Raw genomic sequence first — 11,768 nt, 5'->3', positions numbered from 1 at the left:
TCCGGGCAGCTTCTTCTATGCCTCCCCTCTTTCACATGGGAGGTGCCCACTCTACCCCAGATCTTTACACATCTTTCACACATTCTGCTGTGTGTTCTACCCTACCTGCTCCCACCTTCTTGGCCCCACAGACACCCTTGACAGAGGCTCTGAAAGGGCGGGACCCAGCTCTTCCCCTTGTGGGTACCCAGGCTCTTTCTGCCAGGGGGAAGAAATTGGCTTTGCCATATTCCCCCCACCCCCCAGTCCCACATGCATTCATACTTCTACAGGTGACTAGAAGACTGAGCCAGACCAATGCCCTCAGACAGTTTGGAAGGAGACGTGTACCCTTACACTGGGCACAGTGGGAAGGGAGGAGCCAGAGGAATCAGGAAACAATTAAAAAAAAAAAACAACACACACGCTACCATTTGTGCCCACGCCTGTCTGTGCGCCATGGGAGGGCAGGTGTGCTTGGAGTCCCTATATTCAGTGACATAGCTCCAAGGTTGCAGGGTTTCCAACTTGGTTGATGGAAGGACCAGTTACTGAAGACTTCTGGCAGAGGCCACATAGTTTGGCACATTTATAAAAGATGTTAAACAGGGTGGGAGGGGACAGAAGCATGAGGTGTCTAGGGTGGCATGGCAGACACCAGACATGCACCGTGCATGTAAGCCCTTCTCCCTCCATTCTCCCTCCACCCTCCTCCCAAACCCAACCCAGAACAGCACTCCCCACCCCCATCCCCTGCCACTGCCCTTCAGGCTGGTGGCTTTGCAGAGGCCAGGGGACCAGGGTGAGGGGTGCTGCATTAGCTCCATGGACAGTGACAAGAAGCCTCAGATGGGTGGTCGGGAGGCAGAGCAGTAGGGGAGGCAGGCAGGCCTCCTCCTCCTCACAGACATGCAGGAGAGTGGCCTGTGGGACCCCAGCCATGGGACGGGAGGCGGGGCTGGCCCTGAAGAAGCCCTGCCAATCAGAAAACTAAGGCAAGGGTCCCAGTGTCCCCTCAAAGCCTACCCCTTCACACACGCCTATGTGGGCAACAGACAACCCTGAGCACATCCCAGTGGGGCTCACATCCCGAGTCCCTCGGGAGCTTGGACGGGAGCTTCTCCCTCCGGCCAGGCCTACCTAGCCCGAGACACAGCCTCCCTTCTGGTGGCTGGCCAGCCCTCTCCAAGGAGGGAAGAGAGACAGCCAAAGACCACACACAGGGCCATGAAGCCTCAGTAGTGGTCTGGCAGGGCTCTCCAAGCTGGCAGAGCTGATGACTGCAGAGTCTTAGACAGTGGAAACATGACTACACCCTCACGGGGGGTCCCGAGCAGGCTGTCAGTGGCCCCCGGGACCCATACTCATAGTCTGTGTCTGTGGGTGAGGCCATGAAGGAGCTCAGAGAGCTCCCAGTCTGCCGATCCCGGAAGCTCTGGATGTAACTCTGTGGGGAAAAAGCACGGGTGTGAGTACTGCTGCAGAACCCCCTCTCCCTGTACCACCCAGGCCTGACACTCTCCTGACCTGCACAAACCCAAGGCATCTCCACACTGAGTCCACAGCCCTAAAATGCACCATATACCATGTCCACTTAATGTCAGGACTTGTGGACATCTACAAAGCTGGATCCATCAGAGCCCAGGTATAGAGGTTCTGATGGATAGAAAAACACGGGCCTTAAGGCCAGTGTCCCCTTAGAAGGCTCAGTCCTGCATGGTCAGTCTACACACTCCTCCCACCCTGGAGCTGGAGGGGCTCTGGGCCCTCACCGGCGAGAGGACATCTCCATTGAAGCGTTTGATGGGCACTGGCCTGCGTCTATAGGCAGGGTCCGGGGGACCAGGCCGCGGAGGTGCCCGAGGACCTCGGGAAGGAGCCCGAGGGGGTCTCTTCTTCCTCCGCTTCTCCTTGCGTTCTTCCTGCTGCCGGATCCGCATCAGCTGCACTCGCCTCCGCTGCCGGCTGATGACCACTGGAGAGAGACGGGTGGGCACGGAAGACTCAGCTCACATAGCTCTCCCCTGAGCCCTCTCCCTCTCTTTCCCTCAAGGGGCGTTAGGCTGGCACAGCCCCTTGCCTCTGACTCCCACTGCCACCCTGTTACTTCCTTTCCTCATTTCCCACCTCCAAGATGGCACTTGCCACTGATTTCCTTTTCTTGCAAAGGCCTGTATGTGCAATAGCCTCTCCACAACTGTTGTTGCCGTTCCAATCCTAAGGCCTTGGGTGACTCCCAGGCCAGCCGCCATCACCTTTCAACTGGACAGCAGCTTCTTCACTGTTTCCTGTCTCCACCTGCCCCCCCCTTTAATGCAGTGGTTCTCAACCTGTGGGTCTCAACCCCCTTGGTGAGACGACCCTCTCACAGGAGTCACCTAAGACCATTTAGAAAACATATCATTCGTAACAGTAACAAAATTACAGTTATGAAGTAGCAACGAAAATAAGTTTATGGTTGGGGGTCACCACAACATGAGGAACTGTATGAAAGGGTTGCCTGCAGCATCAGGAGGGTTGAGAACCACTGCTCTAATGTGCTCTACATTCCCAACATTAACCATGTCCTTTCCTCCCCTGCTCTATGCCCTCCCTGGGCATCTCATTGTCCTAACAAAATTCGGCCCAGAGGGTCAATACCATCAGCCTGTCTCATGGACCGCACCTGCTCCAAGCAGCATTCCTTGGCCACTCTTCACTACAGAGGACACCATAAAGTTACAGTTTTATGTTACCTTGTGTCCCTCCATACCACTCCACATGACTGGAATTAACTTATTTGTTTGTTTGTTTGTTTGCTTGTTTCCTATCTGTTGCTCGGCTGCCCTGGATGTATACCCATGAGGGCATGAGCCCATCTCTGATAGCGTTTGTTTGTTTGTGGTCCTGGAACTCAAACTCAAGAGCCCTTCACGTGTTGGGCAAGCGTGTACTGAGTTACATCCTCTGTCCTTCTTTCATCTCTGCTCTGTCACCCCAGCGCCTGGAATGGGCTTGACCTACAGCCAGTGCCCTACACATCCCTTTCGAATGAATATTGTTCCTTAGTCTTATTCTCCTAGACCCCGGCCCAGTCCACTTCCTAACTGGGGCCTTCCAGTTGGGGGGTGTGTATAGCTTCGGTCCCGGCTCACGGATCGCTCCATCACCCCACCCACCTTTGTCCATCCCTTCGTCCCATGCCCACCCTAGTCGGTGCCTTCTCACCTTCTGTGTGGGAGTCCCTCTCGGTTGTCACCCTCCACTGCACCAGAACGCCCATCAGGCTAAGGAGGGGCCAGAGCGCCAGCAGGGCCCAGCTCCGCCAGCAGAGGGGCGGCACAGGCGCAGCCCGCAGTCGCTCCACGACGTAGCGCCCCAGCAGCAGCAGTTCAGCAAAATAGTCTGCGGCAGCGGCGATGAGAGCAGCACCGGTCACCGCAGTGGCAAGGGTGGTGAGCGGTCGGGGCCAGCGCAGCGTGAGCAGGGCACAGAGCAGGCCGCCTCCCAGTAGCAGCCCCAGTGGGCCCCATACAGAGCCAGGCTGGTAATAGGGTGCAGAGCCCAGCAGGGCGGCGGCAGCGAGCAGCAGGCCGAGCAGCAGCCCCACCAGGAAGAGGCCCACGCTGCGCACCAGCATGGCTACCAGCCCGCAGAGCAGCCCAATGCCCAGTGCGATGCCTGCGCTTGCCCCGGCACTCAGCTGCGTCTCCAGAACCCGCTCTCGGTAGCACAGCAGGAAGATGACCACCGAGCCAAACAGCAAACCAGTGAGGAAGAGTACTGCCTTGAAGCAGCGGTAACCTGGAGGGGAACAGGGTCAGTGAGGGGCCAGAATGATGTTTCCCAGGCGGGAAGTCAGAGGGTTGGGAACATAGAGTCACGAGGAAATCAGAGACACGGTGCTAAAATAAGAAAATTAGAGGTCACAGGGCTCAGTGGTAGAGCTAGAGGTCACGGGGGCGGGGTGGGGGAAGCATGTAGATGCTTGCTGGGAATCTCTGGAAAGAGGTAATTATTGAAATAATGTTTTGAAGTCTTTGAGGGTCAGAGTTAAGGGTCACTGGGGTTGAGTAAATCAGTAATGGGGCAGTGGGGTCTTTAGAATCATAGGGTTCAGAGAGATCACTCATTGGAGTTACAAGGGGACCGGCAATGGAGTCCTCTGAGGAGAGACTAGTCAGGGAGGAAGAACCTGGAAGTCAGAAAAGAAATGATGTATAGGGGTGAGGTCACATAAGTTTGTGGGAAGATGAGATCCTTGTATGGTCACAGGGCTTCAGAACTAAAGCCCTGCTGGCAAGTTACAGAGATGGCAGAGCTGGGTTTGGGGGACAAAAGTAGAAGCATTGAGATTATTAAAGACAGGAGTGCTGAGGCCGGAGAAGTGGGATCGGATCACTAGAGACCACAGTGTGGAGGAATGGTCTCCTGATTGGAGTTTCAGGGATCAAAGAGAGCCAGTGGAGGGCGCTAGGGGGTAGTAGGGAATACTAGAGGGCTATGTGGAGAAGTTGTGGTTGTGGAGTTTCAGAAGAGGAGGTTATAGGGAATTTACACCCATTAGCAGTATTCGAAAGAGGGGCGGGGTGTAGATCCTGAACAGCTGGGAAGGTGGACATCAGAGTTGGGAGTCAAGGAGAGGCAGGGAGAGCCAAAAAGAAAGATATTAAAAATAAAAAGGAGATTTGGTCCCAAGAATGGGGGGGAGGGTATCGGATCCCAGAAGGTTCAGGAGTTAGAGAGGAGCAGAGTTTAGAAAGGCTCTGAATCACACAATAGGAGCATCCAAAATGGGAAGGATGACATGGGAGCTGAGGGTAAGGAATGAAGCTATCCAGAGCACCATGCAGAGGGAGTAGGTACACAGAGCAGAGGGAGTGGAGATCAGTGAAGACCCATTACATGTCCTAAACCCTTGTGAGGGGAGCATTTCTCCTGCCCACTCTGTAAAAATGTAAAAGAAAGACAAGATGACCCACCCCCCATATTCCCAACTCTTCGTCTGCCACACTCTGGCAAACCTGCCAGCCCTTTTGCCCAAACTGGTTCTGATACTTACTATCTTCTTGGAGGCTTTCTTTGGGTCCCTACTCAGAGAAGGCAGTGCCCACTGTGAAGTTCTATAACTTTCTGAAGAGTCCACTGGGCATTTACTCTACGCTGCCACTAGCCCATGTGATACCTTTGTGGAAATGAGAAAAAGATATACTTTTCTCTAAGGAAGGCAGCCAAGACCTTGGGCCAAGAGCTCGAGAGCTGTCAACTGGACCCACACTCACCTGCTCAACTGAACTCTTGCAGTTACTGCACACACATGCACACACACACAACCCACTGCACCACCATGTCATCCATACTGGCCTTGAGCTTCCATTTCTCAGCTTCCTGGATGCTGGGATTACAGACATACCACACCCTCCCCCATACAACTCTTCACAATAACCATCCTTATGGGAATCTGCCTTGTAGGCGATCTCCATGTGTGTGACTACCATCCAGCCCACACCAATATGTATCACAAGTGTGAATATTCTAGGTCTCGCCCCCACCATACAATATGCCCTGTTGTAAGGGACCCATGCTTAACCACCATGCTAAGTGTTTTCACTGTCCATTTAGCCTGGTGATCCAAACACATCTTCACTACAATAGCTACTGTCCTTTGAGTACCTACTAATTCATGTATATGAGACAAACATTGTTGCCTTTGTCCAGGTGAGAAAGATGAGACTCAGGTTAACGTTCCTATACCAGAGTGAAACATATAGAGCCAGATTCAAACTCAAAGAGCCTAAATTAAAAACCTCTGCTCTGTAGAGTCTAGAGTCAACGATCTACAAATATATCTGGGATCAACAAGAGAAAGATATAGGCATGGGGGCAAGATGGGCTGGAAATGATTTGGAAGAGACACCAGAAAAGGAACCTCGGGGAAACCGTGGAGGGGCACAGGTGAGGAATGAGGGGGATCTCACCAAAGAAGCAGTAGACGACTCCAAACAAACAGCACATGATGCAGACGAGGGCCGGCAGTGCCTGATACCTGCGCTCCAGAGGCTGTTCACAGGGTGCACCCCAGAAGGCATCATCTGGCTCCGGGGGCAGCAGCTGGAACCGCAGAGTTTCCATAGTACCCGGCATAGTGCCGGGAATGGAAGAGGGTCACCCTCCCAGGTCAACCTGATAGGAAATTGGGGTCGAGAGTCAGTTGTGGGTCTCCACCAGGATAACAGTGCGAGTGGGAGAATTCAGCAAGGGCACGGTGGACAAAGGAATTGGTGCCCACATCAGGCAGCTCTGGAAGCGTCTCTGGAACAGGCAGCAAAGACAAAGAGAAACAAGTGCCCGGCCAGAGGCGGTTGGGATGGACTTAAAAGAGGGACTAGATGGGGCCAGGCGAGGGTAGGGCGATGCTGGCAAAAAAGGAGGCAAGCCCGAGCACCATCTGTGAGAGGCTCAATTTGAAATTGTCCAAGATCTACCTGGGCTGGAGGTGACCTGAGCTTCCGAGCAAGAAAGGCTGTTCAAGGGCTGGAGGAGCCGGGGTTGTGGGACGCCAGTGGCTCCTACTGACTGGGGTCCGGGCAAAGTCCGCCGTGGGAAGGGGGCTGCTGGGCCGGAGAGACAGGTCTCTGTGCGACGGCGTCGCCGCTCCACCTCCAACACCGGCTGGCACTGCAGTCCCACGGCCCGGTGACTCGGACCCGGCCCGGGGAAGGGAAAAGAGCAGGAGCAGGAGCAGGAGCAGGAGCTCGGGCTGCCCCGGAGCCGCGGCCCCATGCCCCTGAGCCCGCCGGCGGCCTTTGGTGCTGATGGACAGCTCCGGCCTCTGCTCCTGACGTCACTCAGGGTGCACCATCCAGGCAGGGGCGGGCTGCTTCTGACGTCACCCGGGATGCACCAACCACGCCGAGGGAAGCAGGGGGACTCCGCCCCTGGCGTCTGCCTCTCCGACGCTGAGGAGGGGGCACTTCCGGGGGTCCTTCCCCTTTAACCTCCTCCCTCTCCATCCCTCTCCGGTAGCTGACGGCTGAGACCCCACCTCGGGGGCGGGGCCCTCGCATGACACGTCGGACAGCAGCCGCCTGGGAGGCCGGGACGCGGAGCGCAGCTGGAGGGGCAGCGGAGCAGCGCGGGGGTTCCGGCTGTCGCTGCTGGCTCTGCTCGGCGGGGAGGGAGCGGGCCCGCCTGCTGGGCCCGGGCCCTCCGGATCCGCCCCCTCCCCGGTCCCGCCCCCTCGGAGCCTCCTCGGGCTGCGCGGGGGCCGGGGGCCCGGTGTCGGGACGCCATGCGGGCGTCGCTGCTGCTGTCGGTGTTGCGGCCCGCGGGGCCTGTGGCCGTGGGCATCTCCCTGGGCTTCACCCTGAGCCTGCTCAGCGTCACCTGGGTGGAGGAGCCTTGCGGCCCGGGGCCGCCCCAACCCGGAGACTCTGAGCTGCCGCCGCGCGGCAACACCAACGCGGCGCGCCGGCCCAACTCGGTGCAGCCCGGAGCGGAGCGCGAGAGACCCGGGGCTGGCGCGGGCGCCGGTGAGAGCTGGGAGCCTCGTGTCTTGCCCTACCACCCGGCCCAGCCCGGCCAGGCCGCCAAGAAAGCCGTCAGGTACGGATCCGCTCCATCCGCCCCATCCCCCCGGGTACCAACCCGGACGCGCGTGCTGGGGAGGCCGCCGGAGGCCGGGTCAGGCTCCGGAAGGAAGGGGCTGGCCGGCCAGGAAGTCCTTGGGCCTCGATTACTTCCTATGACCCTGCTTTCCAGGGAGGCAGGGGGCCAGTTTGAAGCTTTTTCTGGATCACGCCCGGATCTGAGCTGAGCTAAACAGTCTGCACCTCTAGTTCCCCAAAGACCCTCTTAGCCCCTAGCTAGTCTGTTTAGATTGGAGAAATTGGTGTTAAGGAGGATAAGTGTATAAAGAGGAGGAAAGAAAAAGGAGGGAACTGGAATTTATCTGTATTTTATTCCTAGATGGGTTTCAAGGGCCCCCTTGGGATGAGATGGGACAGGGTGGAAGGTACTCATCACATAGATGTCTCTGCCCACGAATTGAAGTAGTTCCTTCTAAGTAACAGTGAATTCCAGTTTTACAACTTACCTTCTACCTTAGGAAGGTGAGTTACTGTCATGGACTTGGGAGACATTTTCTACAGCACTATGTCATATATTACTACACATCATTTGTAGGACATACTTGGGGGGATGGCAGCATCTTCGTATAGCAGGAAGTATATGCAAGGTGTGCCAAGCACTGTACTGTTTAAATACAACCAGTCCCGTTTTACAGGTGGCTCAAATTAAGTATTATGCTCAGGAACACAACTACTATCCTGTGAAACCTGGAATTAGATCTAATATATCTCTCTCTTACCAAAATGCTTATCTCCTAAATGCTAAGACCTGTATTTCACTTAAGTTCTTATGCCTCATAGGAGAGATATTATTCTTAACCCTGTTCATGGGTGCAAAACAGGCCCAGAGAAGAAATAACAGGCGGAGCCTGTGTGCTATCCTGTTTGTAACTGTCTTTTCCCAGAACTCGGTATATCAGCACGGAGCTGGGCATCAGGCAGAGGCTGCTGGTGGCTGTGCTGACCTCACAGGCCACGTTGCCTACACTGGGCGTGGCTGTGAACCGAACTCTGGGACACCGATTGGAGCGTGTATTGTTCCTGACCGGTGCTCGGGGTCGCCGGACCCCATCAGGCATGGCCGTGGTGACACTGGGCGAAGAGCGGCCCATCGGACACCTGCACCTGGCGCTACGCCACCTGCTGGAGCAACACCACGATGACTTTGACTGGTTTTTCCTAGTGCCCGATGCCACTTACACCGAGGCGCACAGACTGGACCGTCTAGCTGGCCGCCTCAGCCTTGCCTCGGCAACCCATCTCTATCTCGGTCGGCCCCAGGACTTCATCGGTGGAGAGACCACCCCAGGCCGCTACTGCCACGGGGGCTTTGGAGTGTTACTGTCGCGCACGCTGCTGCAGCAACTGCGCCCCCACCTGGAAAGCTGCCGCAATGACATCGTCAGTGCTCGCCCAGATGAGTGGTTGGGACGCTGCATCCTTGATGCCACAGGCGTGGGCTGTACTGGTGACCATGAGGTAGGAAGATAAGCCTCCCCGGTAGTGTCTCCTCTCAGAACTTGCATAGTTCCCAGGAGAGAGATGGAGTGGTAGAGAGAGAGGCCTGGGTTTCCAGTTAAACCTATCCTTTTTAAAAATCCCAGTGGTCCTAGGTAAATTACTAGATCTGAGCTTCAGTAGCCTCGTGCATGCTGATGGGAACAGTTATTAGGCAGGGCTGTATAGGGATTAGGGAAAAGTAAGAGATCCTTGCATACTGTGTGTATTCAGTGTTATTTTATTGAGTTCTGTGGACACCTCTCACAGATGAGCTCAAAGAGATTCGACCAGGGTTGTACATCAAATTGACTTGAAGTCTACAGAACTCTGACTGCCAAGTCCATAACTGGTTATAGCATTAGGAGATAGGACACTAGCTAGGAGATGGGGGAAAGACCGTTCTGTTATTGTTCCCGGATGCCTCCCTTCCTCTCCACAGGGAGTACACTACAGCTATCTGGAGTTGAGCCCTGGGGAACCCGTGCAGGAGGGGGACTCCCGTTTCCGCAACGCCTTGACAGCCCACCCTGTGCGTGACCCTGTGCACATGTACCAGCTACACAAGGCGTTTGCCCGGGCTGAGCTGGACCGCACCTACCAGGAGATTCAAGAATTGCAGGTACAATCTGCTCTTGAGGGCTAGGGGAATGAAGGGGTGAAGGGGAACAGATTCTGAGAGATCGTGGGGAATAAAAAGTCAGCGCTAAAATTCCAGGTCTTTCTTTGACTCTGTGGAACCTCCAGGAAATCCCGCCCCCCCCCCTTTTCATTTTCAAGCGGCCTCAACCTGTGGAGAGACTGTGGGGCCCTTGGGTGAGCAGAGGTTTGCAGTAGGCTGTGGGTCCTCCCTGAGTATCACTGCCCACAGAGCCTCTAGGTGTGTACTGGCTCTGTGCCTCCCTGCTTTGCTCATGGCCTGTTTTCTGGCCCCAGTGGGAGATCCAGAATACGAGCAGACTGGCTGCTGACGGGGAGCGGGCTTCCAGCTGGCCAGTGGGCATTCCAGCTCCGTCTCGCCCTGCCTCCCGCTTTGAGGTTCTGCGCTGGGACTACTTCACGGAACAGTACGCTTTCTCCTGTGCCGATGGCTCGCCCCGCTGCCCGCTGCGTGGGGCCGACCGGGCTGATGTGGCTGATGTTCTGGGGACAGCCTTAGAGGAACTCAATCGTCGTTACCAACCAGCACTGCGGCTCCAGAAGCAGCAGCTGGTGAATGGCTACCGGCGTTTCGACCCAGCCCGAGGCATGGAGTACACACTAGACTTGCGGCTAGAAGCGCTGACGCCCCAGGGTGGCCGCCGGCCCCTCACCCGAAGGGTACAGCTCCTCCGGCCCTTGAGCCGGGTGGAGATCTTGCCGGTGCCCTATGTCACTGAGGCCTCTCGGCTCACTGTGCTTCTCCCGCTCGCAGCCGCCGAGCGTGACCTGGCCTCTGGCTTCCTGGAAGCCTTTGCCACTGCAGCACTGGAGCCGGGTGATGCAGCATCCTTGACCCTGCTGCTACTGTATGAGCCACGCCAGGCCCAGCGAGCGGCCCACACAGATGTCTTCGCACCTGTCAAGGCCCACGTGGCAGAGCTAGAGCGGCGTTTCCCCGGTGCCCGGGTGCCCTGGCTCAGCGTGCAGACAGCTGCACCCTCTCCACTGCGTCTCATGGATCTCCTCTCCAAGAAGCACCCACTAGACACTCTGTTCCTGCTGGCCGGGCCAGACACAGTGCTCACCCCGGACTTCCTGAACCGCTGCCGCATGCACGCCATCTCCGGCTGGCAGGCCTTCTTCCCTATGCACTTCCAGGCCTTTCACCCTGCCGTGGCTCCACCTCAGGGGCCTGGGCCGCCAGAACTGGGCCGTGATACTGGCCACTTTGATCGCCATGCCGCCAGCGAGGCGTGCTTCTACAACTCCGACTATGTGGCGGCCCGTGGACGGCTGGTGGCAGCCTCCGAGCTGGAGGACGAGCTGCTGGAGAGCCTGGATGTGTATGAGCTGTTTCTGCGCTTCTCCAGTTTGCACGTGCTGCGGGCGGTGGAGCCGGCCCTGCTGCAGCGCTACCGGGCCCAGCCGTGCAGTACGCGCCTCAGTGAGGACCTGTACCACCGCTGTCGCCAGAGTGTGCTCGAGGGCCTCGGCTCACGCACCCAGCTTGCCATGCTACTCTTTGAGCAGGAGCAGGGCAATAGCACCTAAGCCCCTTCCTTACCCCGGTTCCCTGCTCTTCCTGGATAACCTGGAGCCACACGCCAGCCAGCCTCGCTGGACAGGGCTGGCTGTAGCCTCAGACCCTAGGGCAGCCCTCTGGTCCCTTGTCTTTTGCTTTGTGGGCCCACAGGCTCAGGACAAGCCCCGAGAGAGGTGCCCTAGAGCCATCCTTTCTAGCCCAGTCTCCCTGCCCCTCCCCTTGACGCTGCTGACTCAGGCTGTGGCCTCTATGTATTTATGCCTGACGCCAGCCGTGGTTCCTGGGATCTTGTCCGGGGAGCTGGGCTGTAGATGAGTTGTTGGAGAAGGATGGAACAGAGAAGGGAAGGGTATGGTATCTACCACCTTCTCCGTTCTGGATCCATGATGAAGCCCTGGCTTTAATAAACTGACTACATGTGGACTAATGAGTATAGACTGGTGATTCAGAGTTTTGGCAAGATAGGCTGGGGGCAGTGAGAACTGACTGTAAGGATGGAG

The 11,768-nt window shown here is 56.7% G+C and overlaps 2 protein-coding genes across 2 annotated transcripts; one reads left to right on the top strand and one right to left on the bottom strand.

The window, feature by feature from the left end:
* Window positions 1-538: 538 nt before the first annotated feature.
* Window positions 539-7,606, bottom strand: Tmem198 (transmembrane protein 198). The gene is made up of 5 exons (XM_036173123.1): window positions 6,444-7,606; window positions 5,937-6,141; window positions 3,187-3,762; window positions 1,752-1,954; window positions 539-1,426 (listed from the first exon to the last, which is right to left on the bottom strand). The coding sequence occupies exons 2-5, from the start codon at window positions 6,100-6,102 to the stop codon at window positions 1,289-1,291; spliced, it is 1,083 nt and encodes a 360-aa protein (XP_036029016.1). The 5' UTR covers window positions 6,103-6,141; window positions 6,444-7,606; the 3' UTR covers window positions 539-1,288.
* On the top strand, window positions 6,776-11,696 carry Chpf (chondroitin polymerizing factor). The gene is made up of 4 exons (XM_036173118.1): window positions 6,776-7,563; window positions 8,492-9,065; window positions 9,526-9,705; window positions 10,020-11,696. The coding sequence occupies exons 1-4, from the start codon at window positions 7,250-7,252 to the stop codon at window positions 11,274-11,276; spliced, it is 2,325 nt and encodes a 774-aa protein (XP_036029011.1). The 5' UTR covers window positions 6,776-7,249; the 3' UTR covers window positions 11,277-11,696.
* The last annotated feature ends 72 nt before the right edge of the window (window positions 11,697-11,768 follow it).

Source organism: Onychomys torridus, chromosome 23, assembly GCF_903995425.1.
Source record: "Onychomys torridus chromosome 23, mOncTor1.1, whole genome shotgun sequence".
Lineage (NCBI taxonomy): Eukaryota > Metazoa > Chordata > Mammalia > Rodentia > Cricetidae > Onychomys > Onychomys torridus.
This window is presented reverse-complemented; position numbering and strand designations above follow the sequence as displayed.

Excerpts from the sequence above, each read along its gene's own strand:
- Tmem198 (XM_036173123.1), bottom strand. The coding sequence starts at position 6,102 with ATGCCGGGTACTATGGAAACTCTGCGGTTCCAGCTGCTGCCCCCGGAG. Across the intron at positions 3,763-5,936 it reads AGTCGTCTACTGCTTCTTTG|GTTACCGCTGCTTCAAGGCA; the intron begins GTGAGATCCCCC and ends GTTCCCCTCCAG. Across the intron at positions 1,955-3,186 it reads GAGGGACTCCCACACAGAAG|TGGTCATCAGCCGGCAGCGG; the intron begins GTGAGAAGGCAC and ends GTCTCTCTCCAG.
- Chpf (XM_036173118.1), top strand. The coding sequence starts at position 7,250 with ATGCGGGCGTCGCTGCTGCTGTCGGTGTTGCGGCCCGCGGGGCCTGTG. Across the intron at positions 7,564-8,491 it reads GCCGCCAAGAAAGCCGTCAG|AACTCGGTATATCAGCACGG; the intron begins GTACGGATCCGC and ends GTCTTTTCCCAG. Across the intron at positions 9,066-9,525 it reads GCTGTACTGGTGACCATGAG|GGAGTACACTACAGCTATCT; the intron begins GTAGGAAGATAA and ends TCCTCTCCACAG.